Source organism: Eubalaena glacialis, chromosome 13 (assembly GCF_028564815.1).
Source record: "Eubalaena glacialis isolate mEubGla1 chromosome 13, mEubGla1.1.hap2.+ XY, whole genome shotgun sequence".
Taxonomy (NCBI): Eukaryota; Metazoa; Chordata; class Mammalia; order Artiodactyla; family Balaenidae; genus Eubalaena; species Eubalaena glacialis.
The window spans coordinates 3766183-3793688 of NC_083728.1; the positions used below are offsets into that span (position 1 = coordinate 3766183).

Below are 27506 nucleotides of genomic sequence, written 5' to 3' on the forward strand. Positions count from 1 at the left end.
TTGTAATTTTTTGAAATTAGTTGAGACTTGCTTTATATCCTAGCATATGATTAATTTTGGTAAAGAGTCAATGTGCTCTTGAAATGAATGTGTATATTGCAGTGTTGGATAGATTGTTCTATTTATGGCATCAATCACATCAAGTCAGTTAATTATGTTGTTTAAATACTTGATATCCTTACTGATTACCTGTTTTTATCTGCTTGTTCTATCTGAGAGGAATGTGTTAAAATCTCTGCTTGCCATTTTAGTTTTGTTAATCTTATCTGCTTATATTTTGAGGCTATGTTATTGGGTGCATGCAGATTTAGAATTGCTATATCGTATCTTCCTCATAGATTGAGCCTTTTATGATTTTTAAATGTCCCCATTGATGACTAGTAAGACTTCCTGCCTTAAAGTTTGGTATCTGTAGCTAGATAACTAGATGAGATTCTTTTGGATAGTCTTTGAAAATCAGTCTATCTATCTATCTATCTTTCTATCTATCTATCTTCAAAGACTAACCAAAAGAGGATAATATATAGAGAAGGTCATATATATAGAGGATATATATATATATATATATATATATATATATATATATCCTTTTACTTTCAACTTTTTCATATTCTTATATTTAAAGTGTATCTCCTTATAAGAAGCACATAGTTATGTTTTTGTCTGACTAGTTTTGTTTTTTAATTAAAACATTTAGTATTTTACATTTAATATACCAAGCTATAGAATAGTTCCATTACCCTTGAAATTTCTTTATGCTTCTCCTTTATAATCAAACCCTCCCCTAACCCTTAACCCCTGGAAGCCACTGATCTGTTCCCTGTCCCTACATTTTTACCTTGTTTAGAAGGTAAAATGGAATCACACGGAATGTCACTTTTTAATAAATTTATTTATTTATTTTTATTTATTTATTTTTGGCTGCATTGGGTCTTCATTGCTGTGCACGGGCTTTCTCTAGCTGCGGCGAGCAGGGGCTTCTCATTGCGGTGGCTTCTCTTGTTGCAGAGCACAGGCTCTAGGTGTGCAGGCTTCAGTAGTTGTGGCACACAGGCTCAGTAGTTGTGGTGCACAGGCTTAGTTGCTCCACGGCATGTGGGATCTTCCCGGACCAGGGATTGAACCCGTGTTCCCTGCATTGGCAGGTGGATTCTTAACCATTGCACCACCAGGGAAGGGTATGTCACTTTTTAAATCTGGATTTTTCACTTGGCATAATGCATCTGATATTCATCCATATTGTTGCATGCAGCAATAGTATTTATGTTTGTTTTGTTTTGTTTTGCTGATTAGTATTTCTTTTACAGATGTACCACAATTTACCGACTCATCATTTGATGGACACGTGAGTACTTTCCAATTTTTGGCAAAATTTTCACAAAGCTGCTAAAAGCATACAGATTTTCATGTGAACATAAGTTTTTATTTCTTTGGGGTAAATATCTAGGAGTGGGCTTGTTGGATCACATGAAAAGCATATGTTAACATTATCAGAAACTCCTAAACTATTTTTCAGAATGACTGAGCTATTTTGCATTCTCACTAACAATATGTAAGAATTCCAATTGCTCTGCATCTTTGTCAGGTTTTATATTTTAGCCATTCTAATAGTTGTGTAGAGGTATCGCATTGGGGTTTTAATTTGGATTTCTCTAATGACAAATGATGCATTATTTACCATCTGTATAGCTTCTTTGGAAAAGTGTCTGATCAAATCCTTTGCCTATTTTTAACATATGAAAATCAATTTTAAAGTTACTACATAAAACTAATTGTATTTCTATATACCAGCTATGAATAATTGGAAATCAATATTTTTAAAACAGTATCATTTACAATATCACCAAACAAATGAGGTGCTTCGGTATAAAGTTAAAATACTTAGGTATAAATCTAAAATATGTGCAGGATGTGTTTACTCAAAACTTTTATAAAATGCTGATGAAAGAAATCAAAGATGACTTAGTTGAATGAAAAGATGTAGTGTGTTTATGGATTGAAAGATTGACTATTAAGATGACAGTTCTCTCAAATTTAAATTCAGTGCAAGCCTATTCAAAAGATTAGCAGAATTTTTATAGACATCCATAAGCTGATCCCAAGATTTATATGGGAAGGCAGTCAACTTTTGGTTTTATTGACGTTATTGATTTTGCTGTTTTCAATCTTATTGATATATGCTCTTATCTTTATTACTTCCTTTTTTCTGTTTAAGATTAATTTGCTCCTTTTTTAAAGTTTCTTAAGAAACTAATGACAGAAGCTTAAATTATTGATTTGAGACCTTCTAAAAGGAAAGACTTCTCACATACATGTTTGAGATGAATTGACCTTCCTTATTCAAGTACACAAGTAACAGCAGTGACCGTTTAAGAACCCACTGTATGTCAATGGCTGTCATAGTTACTTTATTTATTTATTTATTTATTTATTTATTTATTTATTTATTTATTCATTGGCCACACCACACGGCTTTCAGGATCTTAGTTCCCTGACCAGGGATCGAATCAAGGCCCATGGCAGTGAAAGCGCCGAGTCCTAACCACTGGACCACCAGGGAATTCCCAGTCCTGGTTACTTTAAATGTTCACTTTCCCTAAAGCTTTTAAGTGTCTGCTCTCTGCGATGTTTCACCAATATTCATTAGTGTGTTCATTTCTCATCAGAAGACTGATAGGATGTAGGAACTGAGACTTATAACAACTTGCCTATGTTGACGCAAGTGGAGAAATTGAGATTTGAACCTAATAATAACGAATGAAGTATTTTTTCAAGTCAGTGCATTGATTTGTTCTACAGATGCTGGTTGAGCACCTGGTCTGTGCCAGCACTGTGCTCAATCCCTGGGGCCACAGGGTGAATGAGAGCCTGTGATCCCTGCCCTCAGGCACTTTCAGTCTATGGAGGATACAGATGCAGGACACAATTACACCGACGGGTATGGGGTTAGTGTCATCTAATCAATGGTTTGTACAACATTAATGTGGTTCTCTGCTTCCTAGGTTTATTTTGATGTTGCGAATCGCTTAATAGGACAAATTGTAGATAAATCCTTGATTTTCAACATCAGGATCAGCGATGTGAACGATCATGCACCCCGGTTCCCTGAGAAGGAATTTAGCATCAGTGTGAAGGAGAACCACACTGCAGGTGTGCACAGCGGGGCCTCGGGGCTTCCTGTCCTCTCTGTTCCATGAAGGTTTTCCTGCTTGCATAGTGACAGGGCACTTGGTCCTAGCTGTCTTCAGGGAGACTTTTCCCTGTTCACATCCCAAAGGTTGCAGGGTGTGGATTAGAGCAAAATGCTTTGAGGTCTGCAAGCCTCATTTTGTATTGGCAATGAAATGATGTGAAAATTGTCAGTTGGAAGAGCTGATACATAAATATCAATCTAAAATAAAGCCAAATGAATGAGGGAAGAAGCAGCAGAGGTGGGTGGTAGGATCCTGAATATCTCTGCGAATTTCTCATCTGTAAAATGGCAGCAAGATGGCATCTAAAATTTCTGAGCTATGAATCTGTGAGTCTTTAAATCCAAACCACCCTCACTAAAATGTGCACCTATTTTAATAACACAAAAGCATTATTTATTTTGCAAAACAGTCTCTAGGAAATTTGGAAAATTCCAAGAAACAAAAAGATTGAAATGGAAAGCATCTCTAATACTACCAATTAGAGGTAAGTACAATTAATGTTTTAGTTTATATTCTTTCAATATTTTTCTCTGCATTTTATATGTGTGTGTGTATATACCCATGGTATGTTATATTTATATATGTGTATATATTCACAGATTTATACATATAATTACAAATGTGTATTCGTATATCTACATGCTTTTTTTCATCCTTATGGTAGTACAGAATGTATATGTGTATATATCAAATATTTATAAATATATGGGCATGATTTTTTATATGTGCATATTTATGAATTTTCTCTTTAAAAATGCAATTTTGCTGTTTGTAACCTAACAGTATTCTCCTACAGCATCCTGTTGTGTCATATTTTATTTTATGGTATGCTTTAAGGTTTTTAACCAAACTTTTTGCCACCTTTTGCTGTTTTTATAAAACATGCTTCAGTGAACATATCTGAGCTAAATGTGTGTGCCATTCAAGCATTTACTAAGCACAAATTCAGACAGGTAGAATTGTTGGTTCAAACTGCACACACAACTTAAGTGTTGCAATTTATCCGTCTCCCAGCAACATATGAGAGGGCTCAGTGTACTGTTCATCTCTGATTATTAAGTGCTTGAACGCACGATAGCTTTCTTGGCCATTTTTATTTCTTTTATCAGTTGCTTGTTCTTTTCTTTGTCCATTTCTGCTGGTGTGATTGTCACTTTTCTACTTATATATTAACAATGTCTATGTCTCTATCTGCCAATATGTATTTTAAATATGTTTTCCTGGTTTATCATTTCCTTTTAAATTTCATTTATAGTTTTTTTTGCCACACTTTTAAAAATCGATGTACCAGTTTTGTCCTTTAAGCCTGCTACATTTGCAATCATGAAGAAAGTGCTTCTTGACCTTATGACTATTTATCCCTCTTTATTTTGTCCAGTATGTCTATAGCTTGACTTTGTATGTAAGTATTTAATCCACTCTGCCATATGCCTCAATGCCATTTAGCAAAGAATCATCCTCCTACTGGTTTGATAGGCTGCCTTTGGCCGACAGTAACAATTTAAAGAATTCTTTCCAAGTCAACCTATTCTTCAGATGTTAACAGTGGATTTGGGTCCAGAAAATACTCCAAATTCTCATGTCCTTTACTTCCTTGTTTCCCAAACACCTTTACTGAGAAAAAGTGCTTTCTGGATTGACCGTATTAGTGGAGAAATACGACTGTCAGGATGCTTAGATTACGAGGTTATGCGCACTTTATTGTTTTGGAAAAATGAAATGGGTTCTCGCTCTCTGAGCCCCAGACTTAGGGTTTACGTTTGCAGTGAGAAACCCTCTGTGGCTAGACTGGCTACTGAAATTGCTAAAATGGAATATTTCTGTATTAACGTTCCCCTTTCCTGTGTCTGAAGGGCTTGACTTTCCTTTTCCTCTCCACTTAGACTGCTCCTCGGCTTGCATTACTAATCAGAGCGGAGGATTGTGGAGGACCACCGTTGTCATCCACGGCCACGGTTCACATACGTGTGCGAGACGGCAACAACCACATGCCATGTTCAGCCGGGACAGTGTAAGGCGTCTGCGCGGCCTTGGCTTCTAAGTCCCCACACGGATGGCCTCCACATCCTAGGCTTGGTTTTGCTGAGGGAATTCCCCATATCACCCAAGATGTGTGCAGTGCTCCAAAGTAATGTAAATTAGAATCAAGATGTCAACTATATTGATAGAGAACCAGTTAATAACAGTCACGCGAACTTACATTTTTACTATTTTGTGCCAGAAACTGTGTTCAGAGCATTTACATGGATCCTTAGGTTCTTACTGGTTGGAGCTGCTGCATGATTTCCATTCTGCAGGTAAGAGAACCGAGGCTCGGGGAGGACAGAGGATCCCTGCTCCATCCACGTCAGGGGTTCTCAATTTCCACACTGTTGACATTTGGGGCTGGATGAAGGGTACGGGGGAGGGTAGGGGAGGCTGCCCAGTGAATTGTAGGATGCTGAGCAGCATCCCTGACCTCTACCCACTAGATGCCAGTAGCACCCCCAGTTGTGACAACTGAAAATATCTGCAGACCTTGCAGAACTGGCCCTGGGTGAGAAGTCTGGGCCTGAGCTTTGCACACAATGTTCAGAGCTCTGAAATGGGAAAGATGGGTAGGTGGGTTCGGGCCTGGCTTTTCCCAGCTCACCTGGTTTATACATATTGGGTTCCACACAGGATTTCACATGCTACTAGGTCCTCAGGCTTGAAGAAAGTGTTGGCACCCACTGTTCCCATCAGTTTGGAAACACCATACCACTTAAAATACGGAAGATTGCTAAGAGAGAAAATAAAAACCAGTCATGATCTACTTCCAATTTCTTAATTTTTCATTCTTCCATATGAGCTCCCTGGTGATGGGATTTTTGCTGTCTTGTTCACAGCACCTAAACCAGGATCTGATACACAGTAGCCTTTGTTGAATAAATAAATGATACAATTATTTTTTTAAACTGTCATTTAAAAAAATTAATTGTATAGACCAAAGTTGAAATGTTTTCAATGAAAGCCCCTCACCTAACAGTATATAATAACTGAAACATATTTATTATGTTTGAGTCTTGTTTCAAAATCCTTCTCTGGCTTAGTAAAAAGCTGTGCTCCCAAAAGTAGGGCTGGAAAAAATATACGCTGTTATTTTGATGTGCTCATCTAGAGAAATTATCTTGTCACCAAAAGTGTTGAATAAGGAGCTATTTGAAAGACCTATTATATGTTAGAAAAATGATCGTCTTAATTGAAATAATCATAAGAGCTCTATTTTAGGAGAAGAGTTAGATTTTTTTAGGCAGCATAAACTAAGGTATGTATTATTACTTTAAAAATTCTTTAAAAAGTAGTGCATCACGTTGAATTGAAGGGTGCTTTTAAAGTTACTCAGCTGTTCAGTTATTCAGACACCAAGTCACAGGGAGCAGGGAGGAGATGTTTGTTACTGATGCTTGTTCTGCTGTAACAGGCAGAGTTTCAGATCCTTAGGAGTCAAGTTCAATCACAAGAGAAATATCCAGGTGGTTGTCTCTAAGGCCTATGTTTTCTTTCTTCTTTCTTTTTTTTCTTTTTCAATTGCGTTTCTTTTTCTCCGTGACACTGAAATGATGATTGCTTCTGTCAGTATAACATTTAGATAGCAGAAGGCCGAGCCAGCCAGGGCGTGTTATGTCTTGAGGTCCAAGATGGTGATTCTCCATTTACGTCAGCATGGAGAGTGAAGTTCAATATATTAAATGGCAATGAAGAGGGACATTTTGACATTTTGACGGATCCTGAGACCAATGAAGGGATTTTAAATGTTATCAAGGTAAATGCATCCCCGCAGGTAGCTGTAGATGTTGCGGCCCTTTCTGTAGGATTCCTGACAATGAAATAGGCGCCAACAGTGGTGATGATCCGTGTGTTCCGACCCCCATGGCCAGTGAGGAAAGCAGGGCTGCACAATGATTTCTGCCATGGACCCTCAGCCCTTTTGCCTTCATGGCTCCTCCCACCAAAATTATACATATCAATATTAAAGATTTTTTCTAAATTTTTTAATTAATTTATTTTTGGCTGCGCTTGGTCTTCGTTGCTGTGTGTGGGCTTTCTCTAGTTGCGGTGAGCAGGGGCTACTCTTCGTTGCGGTGCGTGGGCTTCTCATTGCGGCGGCTTCTCTTGTTGCAGAGCATGGGCTCCAGGCGCGGGCTGCAGTAGTTGTGGCACACAGGCTCAGTAGTTGTGGCATGCGGGCTCTAGAGCACAGGCTCAGTAGTTGTGGCACACAGGCTTAGTTGCTCTGCGGCATGTGGGATCTTCCCGGACCAGGGCTCAAACGCATGTCCCCCGCATTGGCAGGCGGACTCCTAACCACTGTGCCACCAGGGAAGTCCCTTAAAGATTATTTTTGATGTGATTAATTACTCCAACATTAAATTTTTTTGTTTTAGACAAAATTTAATAGATTTATATAGTCCCTAGCATTTTTTTTTCCTGCTGTGATAAAAGCACTTAAAGTATTTTCTCTAACCCTATGAGTTCATTGTTTTTCCTCCTGGGTTTGAAAGAAATTAGAACATTTGCACGGACCCGTAAAAATATTGTGGGCTCCTGGCAGTTTGCCTGCTGTGACTAGTGGAGAGTTGGCCCTGCAGTAAAGTATTATTATCTCATTTACTGATAAGGAAACCGAAGCCCAGAGAGGTTGGGTTGTTTTCAGGAAGTCACACAGCTGGAATAGCGGTTCAAACTGGGGCAGTCTGACTCCAGTGCCTTTAGTCTTAATTGCTCTCAGTAGACCCTAGAATGACCAGTGCCTCTGGTGCAGTGCAGGTGAGTCAACCTGGGGGTCAGGTTCAAAGGCAGACCTGAGTTAGTAGATCTGGGGTGGGCCCGTTTCTGCCTGTCAGTGTAACAAGCTCCCAGGTGATGCCGACGGGCCACATCCACCCTGTGAATAGCAAGGCTCTGTGGATTCTCTACACCAGATGCCTGGGGCTGAATTTCCCAAATACTCCAAGTCTTTCAGTCCTTTTAAGTCACTGACCACTTTGTACCCTGAATAGCTATGATCATTAATATCTATATTTCCCTAAGCTCCCCTAATTTTTTTGCGGTAGAGTTGTCACATTAATGTTTTATTAGGTTATGGTTTTTGTTGCATTTTTCATTACCCTCTGATGGATGGTGGCTCTTTTCAACCAAGAGGGGGGAGGGGAAAAAAAGAACTCCATAAATGATCTGAAAATGGGCTGACGACTGTCTTTTGATCGTTATCAAAGACGATGTAAGTAATAAACGAAGCACAAAAGCCACAGGCACTGGGTTTGCAGCGACACACGTGCTGAGCAGGCTTCCTCTGGCCGGCAGAGCTGCGGTGCTAATGCAGTCTTCTCTCTGCGGCCGCCTTTGCACTGTGAGACTCAGCCAGTGCGGAGCCCGGTCGTGGCCGTGGAGAACGAGGGGCCGCTCTTCTCCTGCGAAGGGGGCGGCTGCAGAGGCCCCGCAGGCTGCGGCCAGCACCACCGTGAGTATGCGGGTGGCCAGCGTCAACGACCCGCCCGCCTTCCACCCCGGGACCTTCATTGTCAGTGAAGTCGACGGCGCTGGGCCTGGGACTCAGGTGGGAATTTTTAATGCTACGGATCCGGACAGAACTGCCAGCCGGATAAGGTGGGGAGACAGGAGCGGGACGGGTGGCGGGTTATGCAGAATTAGCCACATGACCCAGAGGATTCCTGTTGGAAATTAGCTCCTTTCATGTGCTCCTGAGGACGACTCCATTCCAGTTATGAAAATACCAGAAGCCACCCCAGAACACACCTTCCCCAGGTTCAATGCCTTCTTGTTTCTATAGCGGTCTCTGACCCCCAAAGGTGGAATCCACTTGTCCATTTCCTTTGCATTTAGCACAAAATTCTTTTACAGTTTTTTCTTGTATTAAAAGAATGTGTTATGTATTTCTAGTTCCCCTCTATCAAAGGTTGTAAACTGGCAGCCCTCTGGCTTCTGGGCAACAGAAGTGTTTTCTTTTTCATTGTGGTAAAATGTATGTAAAGTTTACCACTATCAGCATTTTCAGGTGTGTAGTTCGGGAACATTAAGTACATTCAGATTGTACTTCACAGTGTACCCTCACCACTGTCCAGCTGCAAAATCTTTCCATCCGTCTCTTTTCATCTTCCTGAACTAAAACTCTGCCCCCAGAAAGCAATAACTTCCCGTTCCCCCCACCCCCAGGACCTGGCACTACATTCAACATTCTGTCTCTATGAATGTGACTGCTCTAATTATGTCATATAAATGGGATCACACAGGATTTGTCCTTTTGTGATGGCATATTTCACTTAGCATAATGTCCTCAAGTTTTACCCATGTTCTAGCATGTGCCCCAGAATTTCCTTCCTTTTAAAGCTGAGTAATATTCCATTATATGTATATACCACACTTTATCTATTCATCCCTTGATGGACACTTGGGTTGCTTAGTGTTTTGTTTTTAAAAACAAAGTTTCCATAATCCCCAAGAAGGTGGCAGAGTGGGAAGCACCAGGAGTCTCTCTCCCCATCCAGACAGTTGTGCTGGCAGAATCTGTCTGATGTACCTATTTTGGAACTCAGGAATCTGTTGAAGGCTTGCACCTTCCAGGGGAAGGCAGACTGTAAACTGTGGTTAATTTTGGTCCATTTCAGCTCTTAGCACAGTACCTTCCCCAGCGGCTACCCTTCCCCACCTGCAGCCCCACGGAAGGCAGCTGTGCACGTGTCCCTGGAATTGTGCACACTGCTTGTGGGAGCCGGGGCGGGCAAAAAATTAACAGAAGTTAATTCCCTTCTTATCAGTAATTAGTTTATATATATAAAGATTAAACTCTCCAATCAAAGGACAGAGATTGGTAGAATGGATAAAAACACATGATCTTACTCTATGTTGTCTTCAAGAGGCTTTCTTGAGATCCAAAGACACAAACAGGTAACCTAACACCATACACAAAAATTAACGCAAAATGGATCAAGGACCTAAATGTAAGACCTAAAATAAGACAACTCTTAGAAGAAAACATAGGACAAAAGCTTCACAACACTGAATTTGGCAACGATTTCTTGGATATGACACCAACGGCACGGATAACAAAAGAAAAGATAGTCAAATCAGACTTCATGAAAATGGAAACATTTTGTGCACCAAAAGACACTATCCACAGAGTACAAAGCCAGAATGGGAGAAAATATTGGCAAGTCATATATCTGATAGGGGATTAATATCCAGAAAGTACAGAGAACTTCTAAAACTCAACAAGAACAAGAACAACAACAAAACCCGTGATTCAAAAATGGGCAAAAAACTTGAATAGATATGTCTCCAAAGAAGATATACAAGTGGCCGATAAGCACATGAAAGATGCTCAACATCACTAATCATCAGGGAAATGCAAATCAAAACTACAGTGAGATACCACTTCATACCCAGGAGAATGGCTACCATAAGAAAAACAGAAAACAACTGTTGGGGAGAATGTGAAGCAATTGATACCCTTGTGCACCACTGATGAGAATGTAAAATGGTACAGCCTCTGTGAAAAACAGTATGGCAGTTCCTCAAAAATTAAAAATAGAATTATCGTATGATCCAGCAATTCCACTTCCGGGTGTATACCCAAAAGAACTGAAAACAGGGTCTCAAGGAGTTATTTGTACACCCACACTGTTAGCAGCATTATTCACAATAGTTAAAACATGGAAGCAACCCAAGGGTCCACTGATGGATGAATGGTTAAGCAAAATGTTCTCTATACATGCAGTGGAGTATTATTCAGCCTTAAAAAGGAAGGGAATTCTGCAACATGCTACAACATGGATGAACCTTAAGGATATTGTGCTAAATGAAATGTGCCCATCACAGAAAGACAAATTCTGTGTGATTCCACTTATAGGAGGTACTTAGAGTAGTCAAAAGTCATAAAGACAGAAAATATAATGCCAATTTCTAGGGGCTGGCGGGAGGGGAAATGGAGAGTTATTGTTTAATAGGTACAGAGCTTCAGTTTTACGAGATTAAAAGAGCTATGGGAATGGATGGTGGTGATGGTTGCACAGCAATGTGAATTATTTAATACCACTGAAATGCACACTTAAAAATGGTTAAGGTGGTAAATTTTGTTATGTGTATTTCACTGTAATAAAAAAAGAAAAAAATAATAAAGCTGCCATCATTTAAAAATCAAGAGATTAAGCTAACAACCCGAATTATCTGGATGTTCTTGAAAAAGAGGAAGATTCGGCATCACTGGGTCTGTGTCCCACGAGGTCACGATCATCTGGGGCATAGAGAGGGTCCTGCATCATGTCCCTTCCACCTCTCACTCAGCGGTTGGCCCCAATCCCCATCCGACCAGTTCGCTCATTTCTGCCACCTGCTCGGACCCTCGCGGGCACGCCAGTTTGAGATTCTTCCTTAGAGCAATGCTTCTCAACTTAACCATTGAGAAGGACCATATTTTGCTTCTTTTAATTTCCAATTCACTGTGGAGTAATAATTTTATAAAATATTAAAAAATAAATTACAAAAAATGATTATGTGCTTGGGGGTCACAGTAATGCCACTGACTATAAAAAATTCCCCAACACTTGCTCTGCTATTGTCTAGCAATAGTTTCTGCTATTGTCTCATCGTGGGCAGCTAACCAAGAGCTCCAGAGCAGCACAGGTCCACGCAGGTGCATGCTGAGTTAGAATAAGAATCACCTGGAGGGCCTGTTAAAATGCCCTTTGCTGGGCCTCACCCTTGTGGTTTCTGATTATGAGGTCTGGGGTGGGGACTGAGATTTGCATTTCTAGCAAGTTCCAAGGTGATGCTGCTGGTCCCTGGACCTTGCTTTGGGAACACCCACGTAGAGCCTGTATCTGATTCAGTGCTGTATTCCCATCCCTACATTATGGTTGGTCCCTTTAAAAACCATGACCTGTCAACTATCAGAGAGATAGTTACTGACCTTTTCCAAAGCCTTTACACAACATGAAAGAGAAGACGCGGAAACTCCCTTTCTCTGACCCTTTGGTGGGAGCTGCACCTTTTCTGTGTTTGCCTGTGGGTACAGGCCTTTCCTTCTGCAGGTCCTTTAGGAGGAACAATAGCTGTGCTTGGCATCCCGGCTTGGTTCCAATGGCTGCCTTCTTTTTTTTTTTTTTTTTAAGGGTTTTTCTTTTTTTATAAATTTATTTATTTTATTTATTTATTTTCGGCTGTGCTGGGTCTTCGTTGCTGCGCGCAGGCTTTCACTAGTTGCGGCAAGCGGGGGCTACTCTTCATTGGGGTGCTTGGGCTTCTCATTGCGATGGCTTCTCTTGTTGCGGAGCATGGGCTCTAGGCGTGCGGGCTTCAGTAGTTGTGGCTCGCGGGCTCAGTAGTTGTGGTGCACAGGCTTAGTTGCTCTGTGGCATGTGGGATCTTCCCGGACCAGGTCTCGAACCCGTGTGCCCTGCATTGGCAGGAGGATTCTTAACCACTGTGCCACCAGGGAAGCCCCTGGATGACTGCCTTCTGATTCCAACAGGTCTTGGGGAATTCTGGAAGGCTAGGTGTGCCCGCCCATTAAAATGGCATCAGGTGTGCACAGGTGAGGGAGGATGTAGACGACCACGTTGCCTGACTGGATTACCCACGTTTGAATCCTTTGGGCTCCAGGGTAATAAAGTCCTGTGCTTCTCTGCAAGGGCAGGCTGGTTTTAACATTAAGCCACCAGCACCTGCAGGCAACTGAAGATTGGCTCTTTTCCAGGACAAAATGTTTTCCCTAAGGTGGACAGAGTTACGTGCAGCCCGACAAGGAAAGGGCTCTCCCTGTTCAGTGAATACCGATTTAACACTGTAGTCTGGCCTCAGATCCCTGGGCCTTCGTCAGATTCGTGAACACTCCTAACTTCCTAAATTCACGATAGGAATTGTGTCTGCTGCGATATATTTGGATTTGTCTCTCTTGATGTAACGTGTTAATTTTTAAAATTGCATGTGTTTTCTTCTACAAGATACGAACTGGCTTATGATCCGGCAGATTGGGTCAGTGTCGATGAGCTCTCAGGGGCGGTAATCACCAGGAAGCAAGTTGACCGCGAATCCCGTCATGTGAGTGACAGCTTTTACATGATCATCGCTCATACTTGTTGATGATGGTAAGGGTTGACCTAAAATTGTCGGGGGGGGGGGGTTGTGTTTTCTTGCTTCTTGAGGGAAAATGACATGGGTGAGTGTCTTCAGAACACTGGGAAAAATATAAAGTAAACCCTTTTATCACTGTGCGTCCATAGTGGTGATTATTTTTGATGGTGATTCTTGAAATAGCAAGCTGGGGGCCTGCCGTGGAAAGAGGGGCAGCGTTCACTCAGAGACGGTGAGCCTGATTAGGGTGCTGCCACCGTCCCAGCGTCTTTTCCATCTGCTCATAAGACAACTCTCTAGCTCTTTGTCAAAGCCAACTGCATATGATAGACATTAGCACAGTCTCCCTGTACTTGGACCAGCTTATAGGCTCACGTAAATGTGACCGTACAGGACAAATTTGTTATAAACCAGGATGCGTGGTCTCATGAGCATGTTTTAACGCTTTTCTCTATAATCTCCCAAGGCTGGATTTCTAAACCTACCAAAGCATAAAGCTGAATAAATAAAAAATTTCAAATAACTTTAGTGATTGTATTTTTAAAAAATCTGTAAATTAAAACCCAGGTTCCCAGGGCTATGTGGTTGTATATCCCATTTGTATAATTAACAGTAGAATGTTGGTTAGGGAGATATCAAATCTGTGTTCCTAATTGGTCCTAGGTGAGGAGGGCTCCATGATTCTTTTATGGATGGTTTCATGAATGGCACTTTTTTCAGTGGAATGGCTTTAAAAAATTAAGCTTTTATTTTGAGATAATTGTAGACTCACATGCAGTTTTTAGAAATAACATAGTGGGATCCTGAGTACCCGTTGCCCAGTGTCCCCCAGTGGTACCACCTTGCGAAACCCTCGTGCAGGCTCACAACCAGGATTACAAGATGCAGCACCAGTCCAGGTGCAGACTTTTTCATCACCACGTCACACCCATCCCCCCTCCCCGACCCCCCTGACCCCCGACCCCCAGCCTCCTGCCTTAACACCTTGCATGACTGATGTTTTAATCTACTCGATGATTCTACATTCTACCTCGTTCTACAAATGATGGGAAGGGGCAAGTGTTTTGTTAACTTATCCTGCCCAGATATTCTGAATTTTCAAAAAAGCAGGAAAACAGATTGAGCCCCTGCAGGAAAGCTTATGACTTTGAAAGGGAAATGGCCTCAGTGTTTCCGTGGAGTGGTTCTTTTCCCAGAGGCTGAGAACGCTAATTTCCCAGGGGTCTGTGTGCATGGAGCAGCCTCTTTAGTTAATCAGCAACCCTCCTGGAATCCCCCCGCCACAGGTGTCCCGCTGCGGACGGGGACGGGGACCATCCTGCTCTTCCTGTCAGACACCAACGACAACGCGCCCACCCTCCACCCACGGTCTCGATACCTGGAGGTCTGGAGTCTGCAGGAGGCAAGCCCCTCCCCATCGAGGCGGAGGATGGGGACCAGGAGCCCTACTCCGACCCGTTCACCTTCAAATTGGACAATACCTGGGGAAACACAGAAGACACGTGGAGACTGGGGGAAAATCATGGTGAGTATTTGCATTGATCGGGGATAAAGGATGGAAAAAGACAGAAACCTGACTTCCACAGACTTAAGCAAAAGAGGAATGTGTTAGCTATGTAACCGAGAAAGAGGCCAAGTGAGCCTGTGTCCCAGCAGAGCTGGGGGCTCCGAGGACTTCCTGGAGAAGGCAGCTCCAGACCTTGGCCCTGCCTTTCTCTGGGTCCTTTCATCTTCAGGCAGGCTCTCCTCTGGAGGTGGCAGGGTAGCAGCTGGGAGTCCCTGGGACTCATCCTGGCAAGAAGGTGTACCTCACTGCAAGGCTTGAGTTACCTGTCCTGCTCAACATCGTGGGTGGGGAGGGCAGATGTGCTGATTGGCTGGTTCTGAGCCCACACCTGGATCTGGCTGGGATCTGGGCTTAGCCTCTCTTGACCCACACGGGCTGAGAGTTCAGGAAGTGTGGGCTCCCCCAAAGGAAAGTTGGGGTGCTTTTACCAGGAGGAACCACCGGCATCCAGTGTCAACATCCTCCTTTGTGCTTCTATTAACTGGTCTCTAGGATGTAACCTGTTTTTTAGTTGAAACTGTGAGTCCATGTTTACAGTTCCCAGACCCAGAGTGTGCTGTAAAGCATTGAAACTTATCCCAAAAGAGGTCTGGGCTTCCGGGAGGTGATCTGCAAGCCCTCGGAATACCCTGCCTGATAAAAGTGTCTCTGTTTACCTAGGGGAGGGGATCTTGTGTCCATCAATAGGAACAATGTGATTTAGGGTGTGGCCTTTGGGTCATGTAATCGTGTGGATGTCAGTTAATCAGCCATGTGGGTGGCTAACCAGTTTTACAAGACCAAGTTCTGATAAAGACGGTGGACACAGGGCTCAGTGAGCTTCCTTGGTTGGCAGTATTCCATGCATCTTGTCACTCATGGATGCCGGGAGGTAACGTGGTCCTGACTCCATGGGCAGGAGAACTGGAAATTCTGCATTTGATACTTTTCTAAACTCTGCCCCATGTACTTCCTCCCTTGACTGATATGAATCCATATCCTTTCAGTGTAATAAACCCTAGCCATGTGTATACAGTTTTCAGCCAGTCCTGAGTCCTTCTAGAGAATAATCAGCCTGAGGGTGGTCTTGGGAACCCCTGCACTTGCAGCTGGTGTCCGAGTGAGGGTGCTTCTGGCGACCCTAACTTCATGCAGAGCCTTGGTACATGGGAGGCACCTAGGAAATACCCACCGAGCAGCTGAACAAATGCACAAGTCAATGCAGCTAAGGTCCCTCTCCCTCTGCAGGTTGCTCAATGGAACTTTTAATGCTGAGAAGCCTCCCACGTGGTGACTACTTGGTGCCGCTTTTCATCGGAGACAAACAGGGACTCTCCCAGAAGCAGACTGTCCATGTGAGGGTCTGTTCCTGTCCCGGTGGGTTCACGTGTGCAGAGCCCTCCGTCGCGGGAGCCGGGCTCCTCCAGGGGGTCCTGGCCTCTCTCTGTGCGGCGTTCATACCTCTGGCAGGTCGGCAGATACAGGAGCTATCCTGGGAATGCGGCTCCTCTCCCCAGGCTGTGAGCCAGGGGCATGAGTCCTCGGGGGTGGGGAGCAGATGATGGCCGAGGTCAGCAGGATGCCTGTGAGAATAACCCCTAGGCTCATCAGAGTCCCAGACTCAGATCAGAGGTTGCCACCCTGGTCAGAAATGCTGCCTGCCTGGCAAAGGCAGCTTCTACTTAGTACACAGCAACTTACAGCCATGGGACCTAGAGATGGACACTGTCTAAGGGAGACTGTATGGTTTATAATAGCTGAGGGCAGCAATGAACATAAGCTCCCAGGGTTGGCAAAGGCTAACAAGGAAGCTCAATTTTCAAGGAAATAATAAAATATTACTGGTCACATGGTATTCATCAGTTCAACAAATAGTTATATCGCACCTACTCGTGCCCCAAGCTGTGCTAAGTGCTGTGGCTACAAAGATGATGAAGGTGCACGTGACCCCTGTGTTCATGGCTGAGTTACAAGTTAGCAGCACAGGATCCTGTTGGAACCTCTGATCTAGATGAGCTTGTGCACCTCGTTTCCGCCTTTCTCTCATCACAGCCACTCTGCTTTTCCTGCTGAGATGTTATTTTGTGTCTGAAGCCAGAGGCAGGGATGCTCTATCCCACGTGAGGAAGACATCCAGACCCTGATCATGTGGAATGACGAGAGCGGAGCCGCCCCTGTCCTGGCAGTGGAACTCAGTGCTTGTGTTTCATGTCGATGCGAGTTAGGCACGGCCGTACTGTTCTCACTCACGGTCCTTTCTCATTTCACCATCTCACCATATTTGAGTAGCAAATAGGAAAGAAAGTCCTGTGAAAATTGTCCAACCCCACAAATTGATTTATTGTTTTAGGGCATTGGTTCTCAACTGGGGGTGATTTTGCCCCCCCATTCCCCCCCGCCCCCAGGGGACAGTGGGCAGTGTGGAGGCGTTTTGGTGGTCACAACTCAATTGGGAGTGCAGTGGGGGGGTGATGCTTTTGGCGTCTGGCGGGTAGAAGCTGGGGAGGCTGCTGAACATCCTGCCGGACACAGGACGGTCCCCACAACACAGAAGTCACCGGCCCGAGTGTCAGCAGTGCCAAGGCTGAGAAACCTTGTTTAGGAAAAATGACTTTTGCCAGGTGGAGTTTCTCTACACGGAAAACATGCTATGCTCCCTAATTAAGTGAGCCCACGCTGGCTTCTTGGCCGTGGTGTGGGGTGAAGTAAGGCAGAACCCACGCATGCAGCCTCTCCAGCAGAGGTAGAGCAGAGAGCCCACTGGCCCTGCAGGGACAGCCCTGGGCCTGTGTCACGGTGGGCGAGTCATTTCCGCGCATCCTCAGCTGTGAGCCAGGGAGGATGAAACCAGCCTCACAAGTCGGTTATGGGCCAAGGAAGACGAAGCCCATGACAGCACCTCACAAGCCTCCAACACAAGGTGGAATCAGCCAGCGACTGCTGGGTTTTCATACCTGCCGCTTCCGATCCTGGCCCTGCCTTGGCTCCATCGCCCTCGTCACCAGCTGGGCCATGAGATACAAGCACAGTGAGCGCTCCTGTCTGTCTTCACTTCACTCTGAACTAAGGCTGGTTGATCCGAAAGGCGAAAGCCAAGAAATGTCAAAAGGGAACACTGTCTTTCACGCAGAAGATTCAGGTTGCCTCATCTGCTGTTGTCTGAGACCTCTACCCTCGGCTTTCTCCTGGAAGGAAGAGACTTAGTGAGATGATTTTGGGAAAAGAGAGTCCAGTTGACTTTGGTCCCTGGCTCGGATAAATAGGGAGATATTCTAAAAGATGATTGGTGGTTGGAGAAGCTGGTGGTTGACCAAGACTCCTAGGGTTCTTCCCACATTTTCTCTCCTCTTTTGGCGCAAAGGAAGGGGAAGTAAGAGCCTTGGACCACGTTGAGGATGCACATACCTGTAAGTCCATGTCTGTGCAGGTCAGCGTCCAGCCCTCCCCGTCGTGGGGACAGGAAGGCAGAGGCATGGTCCGAACTATCTAGATAGTTGGATTCCCAGAAGGAATGCCCCCTGCCCCCAGCTATGAGAATAGCAGCTACCTGTTTTGATTTGTTTGTGTAATTTTAAGAAGGAAACCATCCTGACAAACAACAGTGCTTTGTGGGACAGATAGAATCCCCTGCCTCAGGCAATTCTACTCTGCTCTGATGCTCAACCATCCAGGAAAATGGAAAGAGCTCCTGAGCCAAGGGGCTGTGCTTAGCCTCCCGCTTGGTGGGTGGAGCTGAGGCTGCCCAGCTGGAAGGAGGCCCGTGGGGAGGGCGTCTCCCCAGGCACTGGCTGAGGGCACTGCCAAGGTGGGAGGGGTGCTGGTGATGCCTGTTCTTGTTGGCCAGCTGCTTAGTGGTCGTCTGTTTGGGACGGAGGAGCAGCTACAGAAGCAGAGTGTGTGGAAAGGAAGCTTGGTCATTGCAGGGCTAGGCCAGGCAGGTTGGAGGGGGTCTGGTGGCACTGACCAAGGGCCGGCTGTCAGAGGGACAAGAGCACCCAATCCAGGACAAGGGGCCTGTAGCTCATCTTGTCCCAGAAGATGTCCTTCCTCTCCTCTGCTACTCACAGCCCAGGACACACCCCCGTTCCTGCCACAGTATCTTAGGGCTCTGAGAACGGCGGTCCAACAAACCTGGGTTTAGGTTCCCAAACTGTGTCTTATCAGATACAGAATCTAACCAATCCTTGACTTTCATATATAAAGTGATCTCAATGGTGTTCTTTTTCTCTCAGGCTTATTGGACAATTTAATCAAATAGCACATGTAAATTAGTAATTACTGGTACACAGTAAACAGTGGCTGCTACTACTAGTATTATTAACAGTAATTACCAATTATGTCTTTGTAGCCATTGGTAAATAAGGCTACCCCAAAGTGTCCACGCTTCTCCATTATCCATCTCCGTTAGCCTGAATATACCAGCCTGCATTCACACACACCGGGGACATTGTACACTCCTGGGAAGACTCCTTCATCCCGGATGCCATCACTGATTCCACCCGCCTTGTCCTATTCTGCCGCTGGACGCCCCCAGTCAAGAGGGTCTGCAAGATAGCATAGGGGCCTGCCCTCTCTGTGGGGAAGCTGGTGAGCTCTTAGAAAAAGAAATCCAGCACCCATCAACTTTGGAGTCCCTCAGTGAATATTTGTTGAATGAGGAATGGATAAGGCTGCACACAGCACTGCCCAACCGTGGTGACCCCAAGAGCCTTCACTGTGAGTCTTAGAAGAGGATGAGAACAGGCTTTTAGATGCTGAGGCCCTAGTGAAACAAGGCTTTTGGTTTTGTCAGTTGGTTTTTGTTTTTACCATCACTTTACGTGAAACACTAAACAACAAGAAACTCCACTTCCTAACCAGCAATTACAAAAGCATCCTCTCCCCAAGTATGTCCTTTTGCTTTATAGGGCAGGTGTCTTTTCCAGGGTCTGGATGCTTTCTGTGATGGCATAGAACAATGCATCTGGGGGAGATGATACTCCTTGCTGTCTGCATTTATTACCGCCATCTGTAATTTCAGCTCCTGTCATATTTCTTTCCCTGTGTCCCACAGGAAAGGTCATACGTCAGGGATCAGATGTCAGCCCTGTCCATCAACACAGCCGAGGCGGGCGCCAAGCTGGGAGCTAAGGTAAGTGTGGCTCATTTGCTGCTTGGGTTGAAACAGAGGGGTGGCTTTGCTGATGGTCCCCCGGACACCCTGGCTGCTCCGCCAACCCCCAACCCAGGATGATCCCCTGCAGGCCCGACCCACACCTGCCTCCACCCCAGCCCCACCTGCAAAGGCCCCGTGATTCTGCTCGACCTCACATGCCTTCGCCTCCCAGCTCAAGTGTCAGATGACTCAGGGCCCACTCCAGTCTGTCCAGTGCTACAGACCATTACGACTTTTTGCCACATGCATATGCCACTTGCACTAGTGTATTAAAAAATTTTTTTTCTTTAAATGGACTTGCATACAAATGAAATACACTTCTTTAAATAGGAAATTTTATATTTCAACTGTAAATGAAAAACCAGTCTTGCTTGTATAAAGAACAGGTAAGTGGAACGCAGACACAATAGAAATAGAACCCAGTAATTCCAGGTAGAAAATGTGGAAGGAGAGAGAGAGCCAAGCCAGGCTGGCACCCGATGGAGACTTTCTCCTTGTTGTCATTAGGAGTATGGAAGAGGAATTAGAAAGGGACTAATTTTCTTGCTGTGCAATTCAATGTCATTTAAAACCCTGTTCCCAAACTGGCTGAACCTTCCCTTCTCTAAGAGGACGATGATCCCACTTTGAAAAAGAGCGAGTTGACCCAGGGCTGCCGTCATTTATTGGGCAGGTGCCTGGCTGGGGTGAGCAGGTCCAGGTCCAGAGGGCATCTGCCCACCAATCCACGCTCCCAGGGGAAGGGAGTGCAGAGACTCCTGGGGGGCTGGCGGGGGCCTCTCTTTCCTTAACTGGTCTGTAAGCTTCCGGAGGCCAGAGCATTGCTCCTGGTAAGCACACTAAGAGCTCTGATCCACTGACCGTGCCCTGGGGTTTGCACTCTGCAAGCATAATCCCACTGCATTTTCACCAGACCCGTGCAGGAGGGTATCTTGCTGCCCCATCTGCAGGGGAGGACACCAAGGCCTGTGGCTTCTATTTCTTGGAGTGTCTCTGGGTTCCCTTTATGATGTCCTGCAAATAGTAAGTGCACCTGTGGTGGCTGGTTGAGTCGACAGCCATTCACATACTTTCCCGAAGTGAAGTTGTCACTTATGACTTATCAGGTAACCTGTTATTTTAAAATCTGTGACAAGACATGAACTATCTTAAAACTGTTGCTAAGGACCATTGCCTGCTTTATTTTCTTTGAAATTTTATTGCATGATTGAAGGGCTTATATTAAAATAATAGAAACCCAAAGCAAAAATTGTCCACACTCCTATCCCTAAAGCTAAGCAATTTCATTTGTCTGTGTTACCTTCTAGATCTTGTCCGTGGGCATATTCAATTGTCAGGTGTCTATAACGTCATCGGTAGAATGTTAGAATCTACATCTTCAAATCACATTGGTGCATGCAATTCCATTTCACTATAGTCCTTTTTCCTTGCTTCTCTCCACCTTTCCTTTTCTACTCTCACTCCACCACCACCACCACCCCCCATCATAATGCCAGTTTTATTTGCATATGAGTATCTGAGCAGGGAAAGGTGTGCCTTCGTTTTCAACTGGAGGGAGATGTGTTGTCTTTGGAGTTTCCCCCAGCGTTTTCCCCCAGGATTTAGGCGAAATGCTGCCATCTTCACCAAGTGCATCAGACCAAGTCCACTTTGTGCTGGGGACTCTGGTGAGTTCCACAAGCTCACTCCCTCCTGCTGGGACTTCACTGATGACTGACAGCTGGTTCCCTTGAGAGGCGGCCCTTCTAGAAGATTCTGTGATATGGGTAGAACAAACACATAGTCAGTGAAAACCTTCTTATCTGTCTACCTAGTTATTGTGATCGTTGGTTGTTACTGAGTTATTTGATAGTGCTGATCAAATATGACACTTCTCAGAACAGCCACAGATAGATACATTTCCCTGTGTCCATCTCTTATAGAGATCATCTATAAGATCAAGAGCAATGGCCTTGGCCCTGGGCAAATTCCAGCCCAGTGATTCCATACTCCTGCCAAATTGAACCCCAACTCCCCTTTATATACTCCATGTACAAATTCTACAACTATGGCTTTGCTTTTTAACATGACTTTTCAGACTCACAAGAAGTTGTAAAAATATTTCAGAGAGTTTCTGTGTACCTTTCACACAGCTCCCCCCAAGAATAACACTGTATATAACCATAGTATGCTATCAAAACCAGAAAACTGACTGTGGTACAACACTATTAACACAGGTCTCAAACACAGACCTTATTTGGACTTCACTAGTAAAACTAGATATTATTTTAACAAAAAATTTACTTTTCTGACAAGAACTAAACGAGGTTCTCAAGGTCCAAAGAGCCCCAGTTTTTATGATGGAAACTTCTAAAAAATAATTCAAGATCTCTATAATTCATTATCTTTTCTCAGGCTGAGTTTGCGCCAAGGTTAAAAATGTGCTCTTCTTTTTTGCGCAAACATGGTGCCATGAATCCTTGAAAGGGCTTGTGTATGATAGGTGTGTCCCTCTGGTCCTGGAAGGGCCAGCTTCACAGGCGTGGAACCCGGTCAGTCCCACAGGCCCTGTGCTCAGAAAGGCCCTGTGCTTGGTTAGTGCTCTACTGTCACCATCTTGAAATTCTTCATATCTGGACAAGGGGCTCTCATTTTTATTTTGCACCGGGTCCTGCAAATTATGTAGCCAGTCCTGAGTCTTAGGGGTTGCGTGCGTCTCATTCACAGACTTTGAGGCCATGCTCATGGCACAAAATGAGTCTTATGGGGATTTTGTGGACCCAAGATGGGGCTTGAAAATCTTATATTTTCATGCTCCATCCCCACAAAGCAACTATAAAACTCACCCATGGATTTCTGCTATGAACACCTACACGGCTATCGTTAGAATCATTATACCTTTAGTGCAGAAGCAAAAGGCAATATGATTACACGAATTTCTGGCTATGTGTTTGTATCCTTGGGTAATTTATATGAAACCAATAAACACTTCATTCTTTTTACTTGAATTAATTAATTTTTCATTTTTTAAAAAATTTAAGGGTCGTGGCATGTTTTTTGATCCAAGAAGTGTGAGAAACAAATACCCTCCTCCTGTAAGTACAGATGAAGATGTTATCATGAAAAGAGTTACCTTACTGTCCTGATAGCCATGGGAAGCCCTGAAAATGGGAAACTGGGAAGGGAGGAGGTGAGAAAAAACATACCCAACCAACATCCAAATAAGCCAAAAGAAGTGAATGTGGGAAAGAGATGAGAAGTAAATAAAGTACCTACATCTAGACTTGAAAGCATCAGAGTTTTTCAGTCCCTGGCAAATTTCTTTTGCTGCTGAGAAGCTAAGAACTTGGTGAAGGCCTGAATATTCTTTTGCTTTGATTCTTTACAGATTTATAGAAGTTTTGAGCTAAGGGGGCCATAGAGGCCATCTAGTCTATCTTTTCCCTGAACCTTACTAGCAGCAGAATCCTTCCTTACAAATGAGATCTTACAAAGAATGCCCTTATAAATAAAACAGAAAAGAGTTGTTTTTTATTAGTACCAATTTTGAAGTACATTAACATTTATAACATATACCTATTACCAAAGCAACAAATAAAAATAGTGATTCGGTTGAAAACAACAACAAGAAAGAAGTTAGATATTGTGGAGGAAGTTTGCAAAATTTTACCTTAGCACCTAATTCATTGCCTCACATTGTTGAAATTAGTTCTTAAAGTATCAAGAAAATTTCAATTTATGCCAATAAGCAGTTTCAAATAATTTTAGGGAGCTCAATTTATCATATCAGGTTCCCTTTGATTCAGCAAACAAGAGACAAAAAGCATCATTCAAGTTTCATAAAAGTAAATTATAAAATTTTTGCTTTTATTAACATGTTGGGGGGACTCAGTTTAAAAGACGTAAACCCTTCTCCATTATATTAGAAAAATAACATTAAATATTATTATTAAAATAATTTTCCCTAAAATGAAATTCAAATCCTCTTGCCAAAGTATCTTTGAGAACTCATAGGTCCTGGGGACACAGCTGAAGCCAGGGTCTCAGTGCAGAGAGGCCGGGTGAAGGGAAATGGTGCTGTAGGCCAGAGTGGACACACACGGGGCAAAATGCAGTAAAATGCAGGAAAATGCAGCAAAATGCAGCAAAATGCAGCATGTGGTAGGACCTAAAATTGGCTCAAGGCAAAATCGACCCTGAATTTGGAGACTGGCGCAGCCTCTTCCACTACCCGGGAAGGACCGTGGTGTCTGACCCGTGAGCACATTGGAAGAAGGGCCTATGTCTCCGGGATCATCCTCTTAGAGGCCCACGGGAGCCAGAGGGTGGCTGACTGAGGGCACAGCATCTTTGGGCAGCAGGTCCCCAGGGCTGTTTGTAAGGGTCACCCCTTGCTCTCTCTTTGGTTAAGTGTGTTTAGTTCAATTCACAATGGTGTGGTGTGCTGCATTTATGTATATAGATAGATATGTGTACAGATAGGGGTGTGTGTGTGTATGTGTGTGTGTATATCCTCATGGACATGTAAAATTATTCCAAGCTTTACAATTTTTTTACATACATCTTCTGGAGTGCACTAAGTACCCCTAAACCCAGGGGTTATCAGAAGTCACTTCAGCCGTAAAGCCATCAGTGTTTTAGAAACACAAATCATATCATGTCACTCTCCAGTTTAAACCTTCCCAACGGCTGGCCATTGCCCTGTGATAGTCTGCAGCCCTGAGGCCTAAGGCCGTGTGGTGGCCTCTGTCCTCCGCCTGCAGGTCTGAACTCCCTCCAGCCTCCAGGCCTCTGCTGGCCCTTGCTTCTCCCTGGCCCCTCTGCTGCTGTCTCCTGGTCCTTCTCCTCCTGAGAGGTCCCCAGGCGCAGGCTGGGTGAGGTCTCTCTTGCACCTTCCATGGTCATCACTGTGTTTCTCTCACCCTGGGCGCTGGCCCCGTGCCTGCATGAGCCCGAGTGAGGCTGCCTCGCCGTTCCCTGTGCGGGCCTGACTTACATGATGCAGTTGGGGAATCTGGGGGTTCCCAGGCAGCCCCCACATGGTGCACGCTGAGTCCACCTCCTCACTGCTCTAGCCCACTCCTCAGCCAGTACCCCAAGACCCAGGTCCATGAGCACTTGCCCGGTGAATGAGTGGAGGGCGGCACACCCACTACCACACACGAGGTGCGGCTGACCCGGCAAGGGCAGGAGGAGGAGAAATTAGAACCTGGGGAAGAGCCATGCGGTCGGGGGAGCAGGAAGCGGGATGAGGTTCCCTGTGGGAATCAACTGTTTGCTAAATCTCGTTTGTTGAATAGTCCCAAACCCCACTGGCCAGGCTTGCCCAGCTCACTTCTTCCCTAGAAGCCAAGGTGTTGAAGGGTCTATCAGTCAAAACTGGCAGGGCCTGCCCTCTCTCCCACTACACACGTAGGTGACATCTGATCAAACTGCCCTTGGCCTGCTGTCCCTCAAGGAGAGCTCTGACAACCCTCCGCCCAGTGGTGGCCCCCTGTCTGCTGGCCAGAAGAGGCCATCAACTTGGTGGGGAGCTGTGAGTCCTTGGTGGTGTTAGGACTCTGCTTCTTTGCTTTGTAGGTTTACCTGGATACTGTGGTGCCCAAAGGACCCATGGAAGTGAGGGTACGAGTGATGGCAGGGATGCTGAGTCAGGTAGGAAGGCCTCCCCTTGGTGGTGAGTGGGTTCTGCTTCCCCATCTGGCCCCACACTGACCTGGGGCCACTTCCTCCTAATCACCGTGTCAGTCAGCTTGGCTGCATAACAAAATACCACAGACAGGCAGCTTAAACAGCAGACTATTTTTCTCACAGTTCTGGAAGCTGGAGGTCTGAGATCAGGGCACCATCAGAGTTTGGGGGGACACAATTCAGTCCATAGCAAGTGCTTTCATGGGAATCCTCATTCCAGGGGCATTTCTGCAGATCAGCACAGCCTCAGACAACAGTGAATGGTCTCTTTCTGTGAAATTACGAAAGATGTGGGTTGACTGTGCTGGAGGGAATTACTGGACAATAACATTGTCTCTCCTGGAAGGTTCCTTAACACAGCCACCCTCTATTCTTGGGCAAATTAAACAGTGATTTGGGAGTTGGGGCAAATGCATGGGTAGTTTAAATGGAAGGGGCCGGAGCAGGTGCTGTGGAGAGACTCTCTCTGTGTGTGCCTGCCCCCACCCCATGCAGGGAGGGACGCACACAGAGGCTGCAGGTGCTGCTTCCGACCCTAAGGAGCCCCATACGTTGCAGGAAAGTTGGGGCTCAGACCTGTGAAATAACAAGTGTAAATGAATAGATCAATGCTTGGTGGGCGTCGTCTGCCCAGGGTTACTTTACTTGGCAAACTCGTGGATGATAATCACTGCGTACCAGGCCCTGTCCTAAGGAATCGAAAGGTATTAACTCAGTTCTTGCATCAGCCCACCAGGGCAGGTTCTATTATTTTCCTTATTATAAAATGAGGAAACTCAGGGACAAAGAAATTAGGTACCTCATTCAAGACCAGTCTGTAGAAACGTCTGCGACAGTGGGGACAAGGCCCTGCCCACCATGGCACTTACCTTCTCTCGTGGCTCCCCTGCAGCAGCTCGGTGGTGCTGACGTCCCCAAGGGAGACCCTGGTTACCCACCTCACGTCTACGCAGAGGAGGGCAAGTGTGAGCGAGCAGAGACCCGCAGTTCTCTCGCCTTCTCCAAACATGACCTGTCGCCCGACTTGCTGGACTCTTTGGGGCCAAAGGCTGCTCCACTCGAAGAAATATATTTCTGAGTCAGGTTTTCTTTTCTTAAAAACTGCATATTTTGGTGAATTGGAATAACTCATGAAGGGGAAATCACATCTAGAATGTTTCTTCCTTACTTCCTTTTTTAAAAAATTACCTTCTAGTTCTTGAATGAGGTTAAACTGAGTCTGGATTAAATGCTTGGACATTCGCAGACCAGACATCTTGAACCAAAGTGAAACAGCAAGTTATACTTTTTAAAAATTCGATTTGTCAGGCAGATTTTCTAGAGAAACTTGAATTGTGTAATTAATTCCTTGCTTCCGCTCATGGAAGCAGCTCATGGCTGCTCATAGCCCAACTCTGAGGGTAAATAAAATATAGTCCACTGATTACCCCAGCTATTTGGGAAAAACTGGGGAAACAGATTTTTTAAGTGCTTATTTAAATTTCTATAATTATGATTCTGCTTCAGTTTAAGTGAAAAATAAGTAAATAGGGAAATGTTTTCTAGAACATTTGTGATCAGTATTTTTAGTGATTTTTTAAAAAAAATAAATATTAAGCCCTTTGTACTTTTTGAGTAGATAAATAGATAAAATATTTTATCATGAGAGAAATGATTATACTTAAAATTTATGAGCAGTACATACTAAAAAAACCAAACTGACGTAATTTAACTTGCATGTATTATGTAAGTAAAATAACTTAGGAGCCTTTGAGTGAATAAATTCTGATTAAATTTTATCTATGCACAAAACCACAAACTTTAATTGATTTCTACATGTCCACCTACCGCT

The 27506-nt window shown here is 44.4% G+C and overlaps 1 protein-coding gene across 1 annotated transcript in view; it reads left to right on the forward strand.

Annotated features, from left to right (window-relative positions):
• CDH26 (cadherin 26) overlaps window positions 1-26753 on the forward strand; it is a 43162-nt gene extending 16409 nt beyond the window's left edge. The window contains 18 exon segments of the mRNA XM_061209786.1: window positions 2888-2945; window positions 3003-3154; window positions 4715-4880; window positions 5078-5212; window positions 6793-6977; window positions 8555-8653; window positions 8655-8822; window positions 13175-13307; window positions 13309-13318; window positions 14591-14689; window positions 14692-14829; window positions 16099-16320; window positions 16903-16941; window positions 16944-17083; window positions 19904-19981; window positions 21604-21672; window positions 25565-25639; window positions 26568-26753. Of these exon segments, the coding sequence (XP_061065769.1) occupies window positions 2888-2945; window positions 3003-3154; window positions 4715-4880; window positions 5078-5212; window positions 6793-6977; window positions 8555-8653; window positions 8655-8822; window positions 13175-13307; window positions 13309-13318; window positions 14591-14689; window positions 14692-14829; window positions 16099-16320; window positions 16903-16941; window positions 16944-17083; window positions 19904-19981; window positions 21604-21672; window positions 25565-25639; window positions 26568-26753 (2152 nt within the window).
• Window positions 26754-27506: the final 753 nt, after the last annotated feature.